This window comes from Phoenix dactylifera, chromosome 16, assembly GCF_051530095.1.
Source record: "Phoenix dactylifera cultivar Ajwa chromosome 16, Ajwa_hap1_PhDact_Kaust_v1.1, whole genome shotgun sequence".
In the NCBI taxonomy this organism is placed as follows: Eukaryota; Viridiplantae; Streptophyta; class Magnoliopsida; order Arecales; family Arecaceae; genus Phoenix; species Phoenix dactylifera.
In genome coordinates, this window is record NC_143205.1 from 9,103,122 (window position 1) to 9,125,343 (window position 22,222).

Here is a 22,222-nt window from a genome sequence, read left to right on the forward strand (position 1 = left end):
GCTCTTCGCAGCCTTTTCTTTTCCATGCGCTAGAACCAAGGAAGAAGGTCCAAGAGGAGATGCACGCCTCCTCTTCTTTTCTTCTTGCTGATGGCGGATGAAAGGAGGAAGAGAGGAGCTCTTGTTCACGGCTGAATGAAGAAAAAATACCATAAAAATTCGTAGCCCCTTTGTACCCCTCTTTTTATGGTGTGTGAGGATAGAGATAAGCTCCTAAATTTTAGGAGCTCATCTTTATCCTTTCATTTTTCAAAATAGGAGAGGCGTACGCCCCTCCTTTTTCCCTCACGCCATCAGCCAAGGGAGGGGCATACGCCCCTCCCTCTAATCCCCTTTAGTCAGCCCCACTTAATCAAATTAAGTGGGGATTGGGTTAGGTCTAGTGCTAGGATTCAATCCTATTCAAAATAGGATTTGCACCCATTTCAATTTCCTCCAAATCCTAATCCAATTAGGATTTAATTGAACCATGACTCAATTGAACTCTTCAATCCTAATCTAATTAGGAGTCATTAGATTAATTAGATTAAATTAATTAGGACTTATTAAAATTTCAGTCCTAATCCAATAAGGACTCTAGAAATCCTACTCCAAGTAGGATTCTAATTTAATTTGAAATCCTAATCCAATTAGGAATTTTAGAATCATACTCCAAGTAGGACTCGTGATCAAGTCTAATTAATTATATCCAATTAATTAAATTAAATTACAATCCGATTACAATTATTCTTTTTTTAACTCACTAACCTTTAGGAAGTCAACAAATTATCAATCAAATTAATTATTTGTGATTCCTAATCACATTCAACCATCGGATCGGTCAATACCTCTAATGTGTGTGACCTCATAAGTTCTATTATGTCTGGTAGTCAGATATATTGTGATCTCTATCACAATATAATTGAAAACTTCTTTCAATGGGTTGAAACAATTCCAACTCAACTCACTAGGGATCATCGACCATCAGGATGGTCCCTGTGAGTCTCACCATCCACCAGTGACACCTAGCAGCATATAGTGGCTACCCAGCAGAATGGAATGAGGAACCCTATAGGTGCAGTTATCGTATGATACAGTTCCTCTATCGTGGATCCCTACAGATCGAAGGTCATGGATAACTCGTCAAATCCCGTCGTCTGTCATGTATCTAGATTTATTCGATTTGAGTTCGAGAGTGGAAAACTCTTTCTCTACTTATATACTGCCCTGGCCAAGGTCTTAGAACTCAGTCTTATAAATCTCATAGGATTACTCCTCATCTATCAAGGTCGATAAATTTCATGTAGGTGCATACCCTACTCCTACAGTGAACCTACTGCAGCCAATCTACACTACAAGAACCCATATGACTAGAGACCATATATATGTATAGTCAAACTACAATAACCTCACTGTGAGTAGCCGAAGCATCGCAGGTTAAAGAACCAGTCATACTACTGCAACATCAAGCAAATCACTGACGAGTGGATAGACATCCAAGTGACTTCTTGTCTTAATCACGCTCAGTACCCTTATTCTCTAACAAGCACCTGCGCTATCACCCCAGTGTCCCTACACTGTGGACTCGAGTCTCGTCCATCCATAAGAAAAGCGATCCGTACACTGATCTTATCGGATCGATCACCGTCCTCGTGATGATCCATTGATCATGAGCATTTAGAAATTAATCACCAATGATATATGGCTCAAATTCTCAACTCTTGAGAGTATGTATCATCATCTTATTAATTCCTTGGACGATTCATAGACACATAAACAATATGAATGAAAAGAATGCCCATTTATTAATCAATAATAATAAAGTCAAGTACAAAACTATGTTCCAGAATTAATAATGTGTCAGCCAGATTGGCTTCTAGTGCATATATCTAACAATCTCCTACTTGCACTAAAGCCAATCAGTCATGTATCTAAGTCCCATCTTCTCAAGATGTACTTCTATCTTTTGCTAACTTAGCTGCTTAGTGAATGGGTCCGCCACATTGTCCGCGGAGTCTACTCTCTACACCTCAACATATTTCTTCTCAAGGTAGTCGCGTATGAGGTGAAAGCGCCGCTCTATGTGCTTGGACTTATGATGAGACCTTGGCTCCTTAGCAAGAGCTATGGCGCCATTATTATCGCAGCAGAGTGTGATGGTATCTGATGGCATTACATCTAGCTCTGCAATAAATTTCTTGAACCAGAAGGCTTCCTTTGCAGCTTCAGAAGCGGCGATATACTCAGCTTCCATGGTAGAATCAGCAATGATCGGTTGTTTGGAACTTTTCTAATTTACCGTACCACCATTGCACAAGAACATATATCCAGATGTAGACTTTCTATCATCAATATCAGTCATAAAGTCTGAATCTGTGTATCCTTCTACCTTTAACTCTGATGCTCCTCCAAAAACCAAGAACAAATCTTTAGTTCTTCTTAAGTACTTAAGAATGTTCTTCACAGCTGTCCAGTACTCTTCGTCTGGATTCGACTGATATCTGCTAGTGACACTCACAGCAAGGGCTATATCAGGTCGTGTACATAGCATGGCATACATAAGGCTCCCTATTGCCGAACCATAAGGGATCCTGCTCATGCATTGAATCTCTTCAGATGCGTTGGGGCATATCTTCTTGGAGAGATGAATCCCATGCCCAAGGGGTAATAGACACCTTTTGGAGTTTTCCATGCTGAACCTTTTCAGCACCTCCTCTATGTACATTTTCTATGATAGGCCAAGCATCATTTTAGATCTATCTCTATAGACCTTAATCCCCAAAATATAGGATGCTTCCCCAAGATCTTTCATGGAGAACTCTTTTGACAACCAGACCTTGATTGAGGTTAGCATGAGAATATCATTTCCAATCAGAAGGATGTCGTCCATGTACAGTACGAGGAACACAACGGCACTCCCACTAACCTTCTTGTAAACACATGGTTCCTCTTCGTTCTTGATGAAATCAAACGATTTGATTGCATCATTGAAACGAGTATTCCAACTCCGAGATGCTTGCTTTAGTCCATAGATGGATCTTTGCAGCTTGCAGACTTTGTGATCTCCATCACTGGAAGTGAAACCCAAAGGCTGCTCCATATAGATATCTTCATCAAGATATCCATTCAGGAAAGCAGTTTTTACATCCATTTGCCATATTTCATAATCATGAAATGCTGCAATGGCAAGCAATGTTCGAATGGATTTCAGCATGGTTCAGATGAAAAGATCTCCTGATAGTCAATGCCTTCGCGCTGACTATACCCTTTCGCCACTAGCCTTGCCTTATAGATCTCTACCTTTCCATCCGAACCTATCTTCCTTTTGTAGATCCATTTACATCCAATAGGTATTATACCTTCTTGTGGATCTATTGAGGTCCATACTTGATTGGAATACATGGAGTCTATCTCTGACTTCATGGCTTCCAGCCATTTCTCAGAATTGATATATGATATCGCCTTATTGTAGGTATTGGGATCCTGTACGTGTTCCCTATCTTCCATAAGGAACATTCCCTCGGTATCCTCTATAAGCATACCTAAGTATCTATCAGGAGGATGGGAGACCCTACTAGATCTACGAGGTGGAGGAGGAACTTCGTGTACTGGCTCTATGTGAATAGGTTCTGTAGGTTCCATGACTCTTTTGCTTTTCAGAGACTCTCTCTTCAAGCTCAATTTTCCTCCCACTGCCTCTATCAAGGATAAACTGTTTTTCCAAGAAGATGGCATGTCGGCTCACAAACACATTATGATCCTCTGAGATGTAAAAATTGTATCCTAATAACTCTTTAGGATATCCAATAAAACGAGCACTTATAGTCCTAGCCTCTAACTTATCCGCCTGTAGTCGCTTGACGTGGGCCGGACACATCTAAATCTTAAGATGACCAAGACTCGACTTCTTACCATGCCATATCTCATACGGTGTAGTAGGAACGGATTTAGAGGGTACTCTATTCAATAAGTAAATTACGGTAAGTAAGGCATCTCCCCAAAGAAACATAGGTAAATCAGTGAAGCTCATCATGGATCAGACCATATCTAATAGAGTCTGATTCCTCCTTTTTGACACCCCGTTGAGTTGAGGTGTACCCGAAGGCGTCCATTGTGAGACTATGCCATTTTCCTTGAGATAGTCCCGAAATTTCCCACTAAGGTATTCTCCTCCTCGATCTGTTCGAAGAGCCTTAAGAGCTTTTTCAGTTTGTTTTTCTACTTCATTTCTGAACTCTTTGAACTTTTCAAAAGATTCAGATTTGTGTCTCATAAGATACACATACCCATATCGTGAATAATCATCGGTAAAGGTAATGAAGTACGAATAACGGTCCCTGGCTAGCACATCGAATGGGCCACACACATCAGTATGAACCAGGGTAAGTATTCCAGTGGTCCTCTCCCCATGTCCCACAAAGGGTAGTCTAGCCATATTTTCTTGAAGACAGGACTCGCAAACTGGATATAACTCGGAAGTCAATGAGCTGAGAAGCCCATCTTTCTCCATTTTATTCATTCTGTCCTCTCTAATATGGCCAAGCCTGAGGTGCCACAAATACTTCTAGTTTATCTCATCTCTGGATCTTTTGGATCCTATGGCACTCACTACTTGCTCAGACACATTCACAGACACATCGACATGTAAGTGATAGAGACTGTCAATCATGAAACTACGTGCAACTAATTTATTTCTGAAATAAATAGAACATCAGTCTTTATCAAATGTAAAAACATGACCATCCTGTGCTAAACTCGAAACAAAAATCAAATTCCTGCTAGCAGCAGGGACATAATAACAGATTTTAAGCAATAAACTAAAACCAGACGGTAGTCGCAGAGGATAGGTGCCCACAGCTACAGCAACAACTCTTGCCCCGTTGCCAACCCGAAGGATTACTGCACCTTCCGCCAGCCTCCTACTTTCCTTTAGACCGTAGCGAATGCCTCTTTCTCGCCACAAATGAGCACTAGAACCAGAATTTATAACCCAACTAGAAGTAGAAGAAACCGTAAAGTAGGTTTCAATTACGAGCAAGTCTAACAGACCTTTTGAAGGTGTGTCTACCTTTTTATTCTTCAGGCTCTCGAGGTATGAAGGGCAGTTCCTTTTCCAGTGGCCATCGACGTTGCAGTGGAAACATTTTCCTTTGTCATTAGCCTTTTTCTTATGAAATTCCTTCTTTGACTTCTTGTCTTTCTTCTGCTTCTTTGCAGTTCTTTTTCTTCCAAGTAGACTTTCTCTTGGAAACAGAAGTCATCTCAGCAGTAAAAACAGAGCCCCTTAAATCTTTCAAGGCCCCTTCAGCAGTTACCAACATATTCAACAATTCAGTCTTAGTGTATTCAATCTTATTTATATGGTAGTTTACTATAAACTGCCCAAATGAATCAGGAAGGGACTACAGGATCAAATCTATTTGCAATTCCTTGTGCATAGTCATACTGAGCTTCTCAAGCTCCTCTAGATCCTTGATCATAGTCAGACAGTGATCATGGACAGACTGCTCCTCGTGCATCTTTGCCTTGAGGAGCCTCTTGAACACTTCAAAGCGTGCTATGCAGCTTTGCTCACCATACAACTCTTGCAGGTGTGCCAGTATCTCCCTAGCAGTCTTCATATTCTCATGCTGATATTGAAGTTCATTATTCATTGATGCCATGATGTAGCACTTGATCCTAATGTCATCGTCCGTCCATTTTTCATGCGTCTCATGCTGATCATCAGTCAGACGTGATGGTAACCTTAGGATATCATTCTCGAGCACATAGCCTATTTTCTCGCAACTCAGAACAATTTTGAGGTTTCTAAGCCAGTCTTTGTAATTGGTTCTGGTCAGTCGATTGGTCTCAAAGATACAAGTCAAAAGGTTCGAAGCTGACATTGTGATCTATAGAGAGTAAAGATTCTAGTTAGACTTTGTACTTGATCTTAATTTGTTCTAGAAACTTTTAAAACAAATGTGCTCCCACTATTTTCTCGAATCCCTCATACTCCCCTGATGGAGAAATGAAAACCCTATGCGACTAGGGTTTCTAGTGGGTACTGCGGTCCCACCGATTTACATGCCGCCTCACCTAACAGTTATTGGTGACATATAAATGGATGAGTGTATAACTCTTGTACAATGCTTCTTAAGCAAATTGCAGTGGTACTTGGTCTCTAAGTTATGAAGACCTCACCTAACAGTTATTGGCCCCATTCCTTAGTTAAGTCAGACCTACCATATAACCGCAGAAATAAAGTCGTCATTGGATCCTCACCTAACAGTTATTGGCGCTCAACCCCACCTTTACCCCGCAACATCTTATGTCTAATAGAGAGGTCTAGTCCCCCGATGCAACTTGCCTACTGTGTCCAGCCGAGACAAATCAACACCAGAAAGACCTTAGCAACTCTACTACGGTGGAAGACCTATGGACTTAATATTGCATAATCATGTCTTAGTATTTGCAACTTTGAGTTCTTCATAAGAGGTAATCGAGCAATTGGCCAGGTAAGCAGGTGGGAGGCTCCTCTTACTCAGAAAGTAAGGTCCTAATTAAGTAACCACCTTTTAGGCTTGCCTAGACACCAATTAGATTAATTAATCTAATATGACTAGCTCATGTTGGTTCACTCTTGACTGATTGAGGAAGTTTGTATTTAGGTCTTTCTCGATCGACTATTCACATCTCATGTAAATATATATCTATCCGCATAGACATAAGCATAAACATCCATGCATAATATCAACAAATAAATATAACTGGTGATGATCATGGATCCAGGATGGGGTCATTTTACAAGCACATGCACGTCAATTGGTTTGATCGTCTTTAACTTTTGACTCGATCTTGATCCCCTAGGTCCAATTGTGATCAACTCTTTGATCCATCTTCAATCAACCCTTGATCTCGATCCGCGCAAATCGTGCTTGTAGAGGCATGCACCGATCAACCATTGACGTACAACCCACATCACAGATTATATCCCCGATAAAAATTAAAAAATAAAAGAATAAATTACAACCCTTTTTTTATGAGACACGCAGGTCTCTAATACATGAATTTAAGATGCACGCAGGCATCTGAAAATTAAAATTACATGCCATCACATAGCATCATAGAACATCGCAGAATATTTCAGCATATTCAAAAGGGTCCATCCATGATCATCACCATTCACATCTCATGCATAAATATTATTTTCAGATTTATAATTTAACTGATTATTTTATCTCATGACTTGCTGATTATGCAAGATATGATTCTAAACATTTGTAATCAGATTATCAAAGCAATAGAATCATTAATCTAAGCATGCAAAAATCAACATACAAAAAAATCAGCAAGCTGAAAATTCTGCATGCAGAAAATTTCAGCAAGCATAATCTTTTAAATTTCAGATCTAAAATGCCTTTAATGATTAATCCTAATCTTAATCTATATAACCATGGCTCTGAACCACTGTTAGGATCCCTCACATGCCGCAAAAAATTCAAAAAAAATTTCAGATCTGCAGCGGAAGGGCATGCGCGAGATTCCGTTCATCGCATGAACGTATTTTTAAATTATCGTTTGTAGATAGATTAGGATTAAATTCTTTTAAACATTTTACATCATTAGGAAGATCAGATCTTCACCTTGGGCAGGTAGATGGTCTCCACAAATCTGATATTCGTGGATTTGTTGAAGGTTCGATAGAAGCCGCACACGCGTCCGGCCTCTACGGGTATCCACACGAAGTAGTGAACCGATCGAAGCTCTCGTATCTCCCGGGGTGCTAGCTCCCTTGTAGAGATAGCTTTAGATGGCTAAGATCCTCTCATTTGAATCAACTCTTGATTGCCTTGAGAAGAGGAAGAAGAAGAAGGAATCTAGGAAGAAGAATACAAGGCTCTTCGCAGCCTTTTCTTTTCCATGAGCTAGAACCAAGGAAGAAGGTCCAAGAGGAGATGCACGCCTCCTCTTCTTCTCTTCTTGCTGATGGCGGATGAAAGGAGCAAGAGAGGAGCTCTTATTCACGGCTAAATGAAGGAAAAATATCATAAAAATTTGTAGCCTCTTTGAACCCCTCTTTTTATGGTGTGTGAGGATAGAGATGAGCTCCTAAATTTTAGGAGCTCATCTTTATCCTTTCATTTTTCAAAATAGGAGGGGCATACGCCCCTCCTTTTTCCCTCACGCCATCGGCCAAGGGAGGGGCATATGCCCCTCCCTCTAATCCCCTTTGGTCAGCCCCACTTAATCAAATTAAGTGGGGATTGGGTAAGGTCTAGTGCTAGGATTCAATCCTATTCAAAATAGGATTTGCATCCATTTCAATTTCCTCCAAATCCTAATCCAATTAGGATTTAATTGAACCGTGAATCAATTGAACTCTTCAATCCTAATCTAATTAGGAGTCATTAGATTAATTAGATTAAATTAATTAGGACTTAAGAAATCCTAATCTAATTAGGACTTATTAAAATTTCAGTCCTTAATCCAATTAGGACTCTAGAAATCCTACTCTAAGTAGGACACTAATTTAATTTGAAATCATAATCCAATTAGAACTCTTAGAATCCTACTCCAAGTAGGACTCTTAATCAAGTCTAATTAATTATATCCAATTAATTAAATTAAATTACAATCCGATTGCAATTATTCCTTCTTTAACTCACTAACCTTTAGCGAGTCAACAAATTATCAATCAAATTGATTATTTCTGATTCCTAATCACATTCAACCATCAGATCGGTCAATACCTCTAATGTGTGTGACCCCATAGGTTCTATTCTGTCTGGTAGTGAGATATATTGCGATCTCTATCACAATATCATTGAAAACTTCTTTCAATGGGTTGAAATAATTCCATCTCAACTCACTAGGGATCATCGACCATCAAGATTTATTCGACTTCAGTTCGAGAGTGGAAAACTCTTTCTCCACTGTACTGCCCTGGCCAAGGTCTTAGAACTCAGTCTTATAAATCTCATAGGATCACTCCTCATCTATCAAGGTCGATAGATTCTATGTAGGTGCATACCCTACTTCTACAGTGAACCTACTGCAGCCAATCTACGCTACAAGGACCCATATGACTAGAGACCATGTATATATGTAGTCAAACTACAATAACATCATTGTGAGTAGCCGAAGCATCACAGGTCAAAGGACCAGTCATACTACTGCAACATTAAGCAAGTCACTGACGAGTGGATAGACATCCAAGTAACTTCTTGTCTTGGTCACGCTCAGTACCTTCGTCGGAAAGATATCGACTTTGATAACAGCTTGATCCAGATCTAGCGCTGACCTTTGACGGCTGAAATCCAATCCCTTCGCCTCTCGGAAGCGAGAAAGGGAGCAGCAAGCGTAGACCCTTGTTCTCTAACAAGCACCTGCACTATCACCTCAGTGTCCCTACACTGTGGACTCGAGTCTCGTCCATCCATAAGAAAAGCGATCTGTGCACTGATCTTATCGGATCGATCACCGTCCTCGTAATGATCTATTGATCAGAAGCATTTAGAAATTAATCACCAATGATACATAGCTCAAATTCTCAACTCTTGAGAATATGTATTATCATCTTATTAATTCCTTGGACGATTCATAGACACATAAACAATATGAATGAAAAGAATGCCCATTTATTAATCAATAATAATAAAGTCAAGTACAAAACTATGTCCCAGAATTAATAATGTATCAGCCAGATTGGTTTCTAGTGCATATATCTAACACATCCATGATATCTCAACTATTTTTTCATCACTTTATCCTTAATTTGAGCAACTTTTATAGCTCCTCTAATACATACATTTCTTATCTTATCTTTTCTATTTTCACCATAAATCCATCCTAACATTTTTATTTTTGCAATATCCAACTTGTTTTTATATACATTCTTTATTGCCTAACACTTTGAGCCTATAATATGATGGGCCTTACTATAAAATCTTTTTTTTAAGCCTTTAATATATATATATATATATATATATATATATATATCACATAATATTCCAGATGCATCTCTCCATTTCATCCAACTAGCTTTAATTCTATTACACGTCTTTATCTATCTCCTCATTATTTTTTTGTGTGTGTGTGTATATGTATACATACATACATATATATATATATATATATATATATATATATATATATATATATATATATATATATATATATATATATATATATATATATGTAAAGACGTGTAATAGAATTAAAGCTAGTTGGATGAAGTGGAGAGATGCATATGGAATATTATGTGATATATATATATATATATATATATATATATATATATATATATATGTCACTTCGGTCACCATTCTTAATTGGTATGTCTTCATTTTCATTCTCGCTAAATATACATTCCATATACAATGTTTGTTCTACGAACCTTTAGGCCATTCTCCTTGCAAGCTTTTCTCCATAAGTCCAATTTAGTATTTAATCTAATTTTCTGCATCATTTAATACTATCCACAAATAATGTACAGTAGGATACATCTTTATAAATATTAATAGTAAATTCATCCGCAATTAGAGCAAGAAGATATAAATTAAATGTTGATCGTTGATGAAAGCAAGAGAAGAATTTTTATTAGACATAAACAAAAAAAGAGATCTTGGGCTGCGCTTGGAGCTTGTACACTGTGCTTTAATCGTGCAGAAACAGCTGATTATCTATTCCTTAGATGTTCCTATACTAAAAAGATTTGGGAGCATTTAAAAAGGAAATGGTAAGTTTGGGCGGGTTCATTTTCATCCTTTTAGAAGGAGAGAAAAAATCAACAAAAGAGAATTGGTGGCAGTATTTTGAAAATGTAATTGGTACATGATTCTCTATATCGATTCGTATTGTCCTATATTTGGGGTATCATACCATACTAGTATCGTATTGTGATTGAACACAATATAGAGGATGAAGCAACTTGAACTTTGTGGACTGATTAATTCAGTCCAACTTTGTAGTACACCAACTTGTACCATCTAATAGTGTTGTCGTGCCCCCAATCCGAGATTGAAAGCCGAGAATCGCGACAACCACTGCATACTCATGGAAAACTCTCTCCACAAGTATACACGGCATTCCAACATGATATCAAATGCATCACAGTGGAGATAATTTAAATAACTAAAAGCCATAATTCAATTAATTAACAAATCCAACTATCAAATAAAATTTAAATCTTACATAATTCAAACCTCAGACAATAACCCTAAAAAGATTATAATAAGACTAAATCCAAACTATATAAATATTGTTGAATCTCACTTCTAGTCTCATTCTCATAATAGGGCCTACATCTAGAATTAAGTATCTAAATTTGTAAAGAAAAAAAGAATAATAAGATCGACAGCCTAGTAAGTAATGAATATCCTAACTAGATAATTTATGTAATAACATAAGATACAATAGTAAAATACAAATTACCACGAATCAATATAAAGATAACCAATTCTATTTCCAAACACAAATTCATTAAATCCCATATCTTTCAAATATCCATATACATAATTATAAATCCAATTTGAAACAAATTATATTTAAATCAATAACCTATAACTCTGGTCATACTTATACCCTATGGCTAGGCCAAAAATAAAACCGCACTTATACTCTATGAAGTGAGTTGAAATACTATGCTTGTACCATGTGGAGAGGACTAGAATACTACATTTATATATTGTGGCGGAGCTAAAAGCAAAATCGAAAAGCTCAATAATAGTCAGAGTGTCAATGCATTAACTTCCAATTGGTAGGATCCAGTACATAGTCAAGTTGAGAGTTCAAATATGATATATATCCAAATTCTTTTTACAAAATAACATATATATCATAATCCAATCAAAATATGCATATCTAAAATAAAATCAGTAAATAATATAACAATAGTTTGAAAAATATTACTCCTAATTATATATCTATTTTTCATTTAAAACACTATCTCATAAAATTCATAAATTACATAAAATTTGATTAACAATTTATTTTATATAAAAATAGTATTATATAAATAAAAAATCTAGAAAAAGCAGTTCATTACTTACCTTACACGAATAATGAACAAACAACCAACTAATCCTAAAATCCTCCTTCAGAACCTAATATCCGAATTTTTAAAATTCAAATATGATTAATTTGAGATTAAAAATTTTAAGTTCCAAGACCCTCATAGGGCTGACTAAGTAGGAGTGCCCGATATCCTAATTGGTCCGATCAAGATGATTTCATCTGATCATGATTGAGTATAGATGGTTCAACAGAAGTTAGGGTTGACTAAATCTAATAGTTTCCTGCAAGGGCAAAGGTGGGGCTTGCACACTGCCTAGTAGCTAAAAGATTAGGACCCCCTTCACCAAAGTCAATCCAAAATCACTAAGAAGAGTGCTTTATTGGATCCAACAATCTTAGCGAGAGCAGAGAGAGAGTCATGTAGCGAAAAACATGAGAGAATGGGAAGAGAAAAAAAGAGAGAACAAGTTTCTTTCTTTGACCAGGGAAGAGGAATGAAGAGGGTGGCTATGGGTAATGCCTCGGGGTCAAGCAACCCACAGTTGGCCAATAGGCGGCCAAAGACTAGAAGCAATAGGCAGTCGGTGACGCTAAAATTGGTCAAAAATAGCATTTTCAAACCTCTTAAATTATGAAAATCAAAGCATCCCGGCGACTAGAGCTCCGGCCATGGCTTCCAGCCACCATGATGGGCTGAAGGACCTTGACAATGAGCATCGGCGGCAGGACTAGCCGGAAAGAAGAAAAAAACGTCGATCTACTGAAACACGGGAAACAAAGCATCTCCTTTTTCACCAAAAATGCGGCGATCACTGCTTAGAATTGGGCTTCCAGAGATCACAGAAGAGGAGAGAAAAGTTAAACAAATGTTGTCAGGTTTTTATCTGGCTTCTAACGATGATTGGCAGTGGCAATGGTGTTGGTAGCTATCGGCATTCAGAGAAAAAATCCGAAGAAATACTCTAGCAGTGGCTGGATCTCCATAGGGTAGATAGGGTAATGGGAGGAGCTATAAATAGAGCTTGGTTCGCAACCGGTATCCGGCCCGGAGTTCAATTCCATCCGACGAACTCGAGAGAAAGAAGGGTCCCATCGAGAGTCTTTTTCTCGCTCCGCACGTGCTAAGCACATGCCAATTTTTTTTCCTCGTGGGCCAACTATCAAATCTGGGCCCGCCAAATGGACCAGTTCCAATTCTTTTGTTGGGTATTACAAATATATTACACCTTGATCAGGGATAAGCAAGAGGTCTCCCTTGACCCTATAGTGTTATAGTGTTGTACCGTACTATACTAAGTACCATACCAATAAGGTACAGTATAGAATTTGGTACTAGTATAATGAACCTTGATTTGGTGGAAGATATGGAAGGGTGGGAACTCAAGAATGTTTAGATTTTGTGCCAAAGCCCATATTTTACCTTTGAAGGAAGCCTCTAGTCTTTGAAGTCAATGGTCCTTTGAAATTGTGTTGATCTAAACCATTTTCAAGGCCTTATAGTATGCAAGCTTCTCTTGTTACATGTCATGAGCTTAATGAAATGTTGATGGATTTATTACCCATCTTTTTCTCAACAAAAGAATAAACAAAAATATATCATTAACATTTGAGATCAAATGAAAATCCAGTATTTCAAAAATTAAATTACCAAATGAAAAGGAGTGAAATTGCATCTGATATGTTGATAATAATGTATTATATTGAATTTTTAGAATTCAAAATATGCAACTTCTGCATTGATATGTTATTGCTGCTCATATTCTCATTTGCAAGTTATTGCACACGTTTAATTGTTGGTTGAAGAATACAATTGCATACAACATTTATATACAAACTTTGTTGTGCCATTACTGGAGTTGTCAGCGCATGACTTAAATCTATCAAAAGATCAAGCATAATTTATAAAAGAAGAAATTTCTTTTGTTTTTTTTTCACTACTATTAGAATGCGAGATGGTTTCAAACTTCGATGTCTCTAACAAATTTTCTTATGCATTATGGTCTCCCAGATGCTCGGCTTGAATGAATGTGCAGATACAATAATAGGTGATGAGATGAGAAGGGGAATATCTGGGGGTCAAAAAAAGAGAGTTACCATCGGTATGGCATAAATTAAATTACCTTTGCCAATCTAAGTTTATGGTTACAAGGATCTCTTCGTACTCTCGTATTTCTTGTTGAAAATTTGATAGTACTAACTAAACATTATGGCCTAATTAATTCCATCTAGTACATATATGAATAATTACAAGGCATTGATCGCAGGTATTCTATACTTCATAGCTTCATGATATAAGAACATGTGCTTACTATTGGCAAGTTTCATGTTGTGGGGCTAAGAACAATTGTCAACACATCACAATAATTACTTTATTGATGTAGTATACAGGTTCCTACTCTTCAATAATTTTGTGAAAACAATCTTATTTCATCCTTATTAGCTACAACTTGAGCACTCAAAATGGTCTTTAAGAATTTCATTGGATTGATGGACGCGGACCACTCCCCTTGAGCATGCCAAGAAAATTTCCAAAAAATGCATTACTAGTTTCGTTGCATCACAATGTTTACAGTTTCTGCTCCCAAGATTCCAGTTGGAGTGAAGCTCTTCAGTTTGATCATGTTTTAAATCCTTATCCATCCATCCATCAGCTTGGACCATTTTGTTCCATCCAATTCCAGCCAATATAAATCCCCATCATAAATCCATCCATCCATCCAAGAAAACATGATCAAATTTATATTGTACAATCCACTTATGTTAACTGTGAGAAAGTCCTCGTCCTCCCCAGCTACCATCAACAAATCAAGAAAAGTTTGCTTGTTTGTACCTCCAACTTGTAGAAGGATTTGGTTTTTAGGTTGAGTATGCAATGGGGGAAACTGAATTAAAGGAAAACAAAGAAAGACAGAGTGCGAATGGGACTCCCCAGTTTTTTTCCTTCAGTGCTCATATCTAAACATAAGTTCTCTCATCTCTTCACCTCCTCCCATTCCCATCATTTAGTTTCAACAATTCACCTATTTCTCCCAAACACCAGTATATTTAGAATGAAAATTTTTGGAGTAAACAACAGTCACATTTTGCAAATGTTATTCAGAGAAAGAGGCATGTTTTTGGATTATAACATCATGAATGGCCAAATACATCTGTCATGATGCCTGTCTTATAAGGAATCAGAAACTAAACATCTTGCCTTTCTTTATATATGCATGTAGAATTAGAATATCATGAAATGAAATGTCTTTTATAAGTCATCAAAATAAACAGTTCATAACCAACAACCTGTCATGAGGCCGCTTCTAGAGGCTATAAGTTTGGAAATGTGGTCTGATTCGTATTGCGTTAGTTTTTGATTTATTTGGTATAATTACAGTTGTTTCTAATTCTTTACCCTAGACTTTCCCTTTCTCTTATTTCTGGGTTACATTAAATAAACTGAAACAGGGTGTAGTCTCATTGTTTTTCTAATGAAAAGGTGTTCATAAGTTATTGCTATTTTCTTGTAGTCATTATATTTTGCTCATGTTATATTACTATAGCAATTCTGAGGAACCTTTCCAAGCATCATCCAATAAAAGAAATAGGAAACAAGTTGATTTTCTAAAACATATCATAATCTAATTGAAGGATGGTTGACCAGTTTCATAACATCACTAATATACTCAAATACTGATACTAGTCAAACATTTCTAAGCTACATATAGAATACTTGTTATATGTATTACTTTTCTGAAATTTTTTAAAAAACATGAGAGACTTCTTCGATATCATATTTTCCCTTTGAATCCAGGGATGCAGGGAAATGTTTTTAATTTTAAATTTTCTTTGATGAATTTAAAGTTTTTAATGATAAATAGCTAGCATTGGAGAATGTAATGTTGTCACATTGATGTTATGGGATGGAGTATATCGCTAACGGTCTATTGCTTTGAATGACCATTAAATATGAAGTCTGTGGATATAAATGCTATTGTATAAAGTATGGACATGCTATTTTGTTAATCTATTATACTTTATTATATGTAAACATATATATATTATCTTCGTTAGTCTTATCATATTCTACTATTTCAAGATTTGCCTATTGGCATGTCAGGATCATGTCGTATATGTGTCCCATATTCATATCCAAACTTTATAGGTTCAAATTCATTCAGTAAATATAAGAGCAGCTCAAGTAATAGCTGAAACCAATGAGCCTTGCCTCTAGCCAGTGAGAATAGTAAAATTGTTTTTTCTTTTTTATATTAGGAAGGAATAACTTTTCAATGGTGATGCTAACAGCAGCATATGTTTTGGACCATGTAATTTAAGCAAGCTTGTTTGTTGGAAAATGGAACAAAAGGTGGGGGAACCGGGCATACCAACCAGTGAACCTGACCAAGAGATATCAGTGGGTTGGAACAAATGGTCATGGAAAAGGTATGAAGAATGGCACCAAATAATGGGAGAAATTATCTTGTACTAGAATCTAGGAGGACAAAGAAGTGGAGAAAGAAGCAACTTTGCATTTATAAAACATTAGGCTTGACTTTATCAAGGCCAAGATGGTTAATTTTGGCCTTACTTTGAGACAATAAAGGCAGGACTTGAAACTGACAGGTTATCATGAGAAGGTTATAGCTAATGGAAGGGAGCATCTTACATAAGCAAAAAAATAAGTTAGTAACTCTGTTTTCCTTTTTTTTGTTCTTTTTTCTTCAGTATAATCTTTTGGGAGGATTGGAATGGGTGGGATATGCCATCAGGCAATATGTATTTACTTGAACATGAATTGTTGTATATGCAAAAAGATTTCCAATAATTCTAAAAGTTAACTACCAGTAGTTGTCAAAATTGATAATATAATAAGAGGTTAAAAATGTGGAGTACGGATGCTAATCATTACTTAGGATATCTTTGTGTATCATGTCTTTTTATTTAGTACATTTTCCTATGTAACGTGTCTTCTATATGAAGTAAATACCAAAGAAAATCTATTACAAATGATAATGTAATCTCATTACTTGCAAAGCATGAATTATGGATTTAATTTGTAACCTACAAAGACAAATCAAACTTGTAACATTTACATATTCACTTAGGTCAATAAGAAAGGATTTGATTGCCAAAATCCTACTAGAAATCAAACTTCCAATATGATCAAATTGGAGATAGCTCCATTCAACATGCATATGATTAGAAATATCAGTAAGAATACAGTGGATATAACATAATAAATGAATGTGCATCACCTCAAATGATGCTTATGTGTTGCCCCAAATAATGCTTTCTATTAGTTAGTTTTAGAATGTATAGTTTACTTCATATCATTATTACCATCCATAGTGCACTTTTCAAAGGATGTAAGTTTGTGAACTTTGTGCCATCCCCTTCAAGCAAATTATTAGTTCCCTTGCCAGTTGAGAAGTCATTTGGTCCAGGAGTCACTTTTAAAGTTCTTGACGATCATGATCTATTTGCTCTCTACCAAGTCATTGATGAAGCTAACTTTGAAAAAATTTCTAATGCCAAAACTTCAAAGGAGTCATGGAAAATTCTCAAGAATGCTTGTAGGGGTATTGACAAAGTTATGAAAGTGAGGCTCCAAATTTTGAGAAGAGAAGTTGAAGAGTTGAGCATGAATGAGTTAGAGTCCGTTTCGGATTATTTTTCAAGAGCATTGTCAATTGTGAATGAAATGAAAAGAAATGGTGAGGAGACTGATGATGTTAGGATGATGGAGAAAATTTTGTGTTCTTTGACTCCAAAATTTGAGCATGTGGTGATAGTCATTGAAGAGACAAAAGACTTGAGCACCATGACAATTGATCAATTGATAGGAATACTACAAGTTCATGAGCATAGATTGAGCAAGAAGTCTTCTAGTTCTTTAGAACAAACTCTCCAATCCAAGCTCTCTTTGCAAGATGTCAAGGAAGAATTCCATATTGCTAGTACTCAAAGAGGCCGAGGTAGAAGCTATGAGAACCGAGGAAGAAGTTATAGAGGCCATGGAAGAGGTTATGGAAACCAAGGAAGAGGATTTAGTAATCAAGAAAGAAATTTCGATTATAGAGGAAGACGTGGAAGACATGGTGGAAGAAGTCTGTTATCATTCCCTCCAAGAGGAAGGTCAAGAGGCATTTCAATCATCAATCCAATCAACAAAGCTTTGACAAGAGAAATGTGCAATGCTTCAATTGTCACAAGTACGGGCACTATAGCAATGAATGTTAGGCAAAGCAAGGCAATGAAGTTAGGGAGCAAGCTAATATCATTGAGAAAGAGAGTATTGATGGGGCGACTTCTACTTTATTGTTGGCTCATGTTGACAATGAGAAGAATGAAAGCAATGCATGGTATCTTGATACCGGCACAAGCAACCACATGACGGGAAAGAAGGAATTATTTCTTGATTTGGATGAAAGTATGCAAGGCTGATTATCACTGAAAGCTCTTTACTATTCCTTTCTCCAAAGCCACCTCTCAAACACCACTTTCAAAATGTTTATCTACATTATAAGATCATATCGATTTTTTTAAATATATATTAGCTCACATGAATAGTTAATTGTAGCCACTTTATTACTTCGTTATAAAGGAATTTAGATTTATGCCTGAAAGATCAACAATGGCGGTTCTCTTTTTTGCTTAGAGAATTGATAGAACAATGGTGATTCCAAGAGGTTGCTTGGAACATCTCCTGTATATAGTCAATAAATAAAAAAATCCTAATATATCTCATGCATGCACCTCTAGGGAAATTTAAAGGAGCATTACAGATCTTGGAATATGTGGTAACATTAAGTCAACACTCTCAGACACCATCAGTTCCTCCAAGTTCAGTGGTAACTTTAACATCCTCTAACTTCTATGACAGTTTGCATAAAAAAAATGTAAAGGTTCATGTTTATTTTGATATTAGTAAAGAAGAAGGCTAAACATTAATATTTACAACTTAAAATGAATAGTTAAAATATTTATGGATAAGGCATCTCTATTCCAATTTTGTCAAATTAACTCCATGGGCATCGACTTCAAGATGTTGATAGGGTGTATGTTTGGTTTGGTGCTGATCTTGGTGTTGTGATAAGGACCCAAGCTCTGCAAGATACTAGCTTTGAAGATGCAGTTGGAGTTTTGGGTGGTTGTTATGGTTGGAGGGAAAATGCTTGCGAGAAGTGTTGATCAAAGAAGAGGACATAGAGGCTTAAGAGTGATGAGTCTTGGAAGCTGGAATTGGAAGTTGACTACTCTGGTTTGCCAAAATGAAGGGGCTCCTATTCAACTCTAGATAAGGAGTGTGGTTCTTATCATACCTATGTGAAGGTTCTTTCATTGATCTGGTTATCTTATTTCTCCAGGGAATTTCCACATTATTGGTGGTCGACAATGTTGCCTATTTTAAGTTCAGGTTTTGATGATGTTTCTATTCTTTTAGTCCTTGTTGCTGTTGATCTTAAGCTTTGGTGTCCTTGGTTCTCTTCTTTTGTATTATCTCTGCTGGAGATTTGATATGGTGTTTTTTCTTTCCATCTTAGATGTGGCTTGGTAGTGGTGAAAACCATCAAAAGTTATGGATTTTATGTGATGTTTTAGGGGCATTTTCTTGGATTCCCTCTTTCTTTTCTTGAATTTGGACAGTCATTAGTTGTACCTTTGAATTCCTATTTATGAGCAGGTAAGGGTCTGCCAAACTCCCATATCCTAACATGAATTTCTATTAAGAAGGAAGAAAAGATTAACTTCATCACCTACTGCTTTGATTAACCCTAGAAAATACGCTCAATTGCTAACAATTACTAACATAATTATCTGAATACAGTATATTGGAATATCCCTACATCATGCCTCACCAAGATTATAAGTATTCAAAACACTTCCAACTAGCCACCACAATATAAATTGTACTTCCTAACAATTGGGAGCCCTTTTAGGTTCAAATCTTCCAATTTGTTATATATATATATATATATATATATATATATATATATATAATATTATTAATCTACCACATGTTGTTCTGATGAAATGATAATGAAAAAAACAAAGTAGTTACATTTGTTCCTTCACATAATAACACGTGTTCCAATTCACTGTAGCACTGCATTTTGTGAAGAGTAGACCTTTAAAAACTGTTAATTGTAACACATTGACTTGCTGTTAATACTCCATTTTCCATATCAACTAATTGATTTGCTGTTAATACTCCATTTTCCCATATCAGTATCGTTATTAACAACCAATATGTTAAAATAAGAAGGTGGAACCATCCCAAACCGTCCGGGTTAGAGCGTACTAAGTCGTACCGGCAGCAGATCGGATGGTTCTAGCAATAAAATTGAGAAACCGATGGAGGGGGAGAGGGAGAAAGAAAGAAGAAAAAGAGCAAGAGAGGGGGGAGGGAGGGAGAGGGAGGGTGGTGAATGGCCGGCAAAGGCTCCCTCTCCAATTCTCCTATTTCATTTGAAACAAGAACCCGGAAGAGGGGCCCTTTTTTATTTTCGAAACTTTTAAGTAAAGTTGGCAAACCCGTTTCCGACTTTACTTAATTTTTTCAAAATAAAAAAAAAGCTTTTTATTTTAAAAAAATAAGTGAAGCCTGCAAGAGGGTTGCCGACTTCACTTAAAATTTTCTAACGTAAAAAGAGGCCCCCTCCAGGACCCCTATTTCGAACAAAATATGGGAACTAGAGGCGGATCCCCTCTTGAGCCCCTCAATGCGGCTTTCCAGCCCTCTATCGGCCTCCGTCGAATGTCCACCACCTTCCTCCTTCCCTCTCTTCCTCTCCTTCTCTTTTCCTCTCTTCCAATCTCCCTCTCTCCCACCCTCTCTACCATATCAGGACGTGCTTCGCCGGCCTCCACCAATCTTTCCTTCTCCCTCCCTCCCCCTCTCCCTCTCTTTTTTCTCTCTCTCGTTCTCCCTCTCCCCCGCCCTCTCTATTGTGTCAGAACGGGTCTAACAGAGAACAACGTGAGAGCAATACCGAATCATGTCGTCGAGCAACCACAACGACTCTTATGTTAAATACTTAAGTTATCAACAATCTTCACTCCACATATCTTGAACATTTGGCCCCTTCAATCTCCTCACTGTTGCAGAATACAGATTCTATTTGATTCTCTCTACATATCTCTGAACTGTGTCTTACGCACTAGTTGGATCATAACAACAAATTTAACAATATGATGTAAATTAGATCTAGCTTTATATCAGTACTGTCTCCCTACTTCATGACTCATTTTATGCTCCATGAGCTCTCTGCTGTGGCATGACTAAAGCATCATTTACTTATGCCCATGAAGACTATACTAATACTACTCCAATAAGAACTACACCTAGAGCCCTAGCTTCCTCTTATATGAACTCAGCTTTATGCTCCAGCACATTTACTTTCCTAAGTCACTAATTATTTTAACAGGTTGGGTTAGTTTAATGTATTTTACCGCTGGGAAATTCCAAATAAGGATAAAAAGATCATTACAAAATAATGCTGAATAATTAAATATGAGCTATATCATGGCCTCCTCCGGTCCATTATCTATCCATCTTAATTAACACAAAATTGATTAACAACATATATTACTCAATCATAACAAATAACTTAAGATAGATCCAATTAAACAGCTAGATGCTGCTGTTATTCCCCTATAATTGATGCATGATAGAGACACGAAGTTCCATCAACAAGTTTTAATTGTTCAAATCAGTACATGCTTAGGAATTTACAACAAACAACATTATGTTGCTAATTAAAAAACACTGATAATCAGCATAAGAGAATCTATGTTTTATACTGTCTGTAAGTCACTACTGTGATTTAAATTTCTGCAATATCTCTATAGCTCAAGTTTTAGGAGACGTGTTACATTTTGTATATGCTGAACCAATATCTGTAATATGAAATATGATTTTTTTTCATAACATATTCACCTCATAATTTGCATGAAGCACTTGTTGTCACCTTGAAACAAATTATACACGAAGAACACCTAAATGCATGCTTTTGCATCAATCTGTTGGATGAAGATAGAATATACTATATCCCAAGGCCAGAAGCATTACACAACACTACCACTGTAAGCATCAGTAAGGACAAAAACATACTAAAATTACAAATTAATAAATGAACATAAATTTTCTCATAGATAGTAATAAAAGTGTTTATATTATGTATCTAGAATGGAAGATCATCCACAGCAGAGAGCTTTAGACTATTACCATGGAATACCATAATTTTATTCTGCAGTTTAACAT

The 22,222-nt window shown here is 36.7% G+C and overlaps 1 protein-coding gene across 5 annotated transcripts in view; it reads left to right on the plus strand.

Moving 5' to 3' along the window:
- LOC103704782 (ABC transporter G family member 45-like) overlaps positions 1-22,222 on the plus strand; it is an 82,586-nt gene that overhangs the window by 14,026 nt on the left and 46,338 nt on the right. For all 5 annotated transcript variants that reach the window (XM_088713031.2, XM_088713030.2, XM_088713032.2 and 2 more), the window contains exon 8: positions 13,985-14,075. In XM_088713031.2, the coding sequence (XP_088569157.2) occupies positions 13,985-14,075 (91 nt within the window). The remainder of the gene's footprint in view (positions 1-13,984; positions 14,076-22,222) is intronic.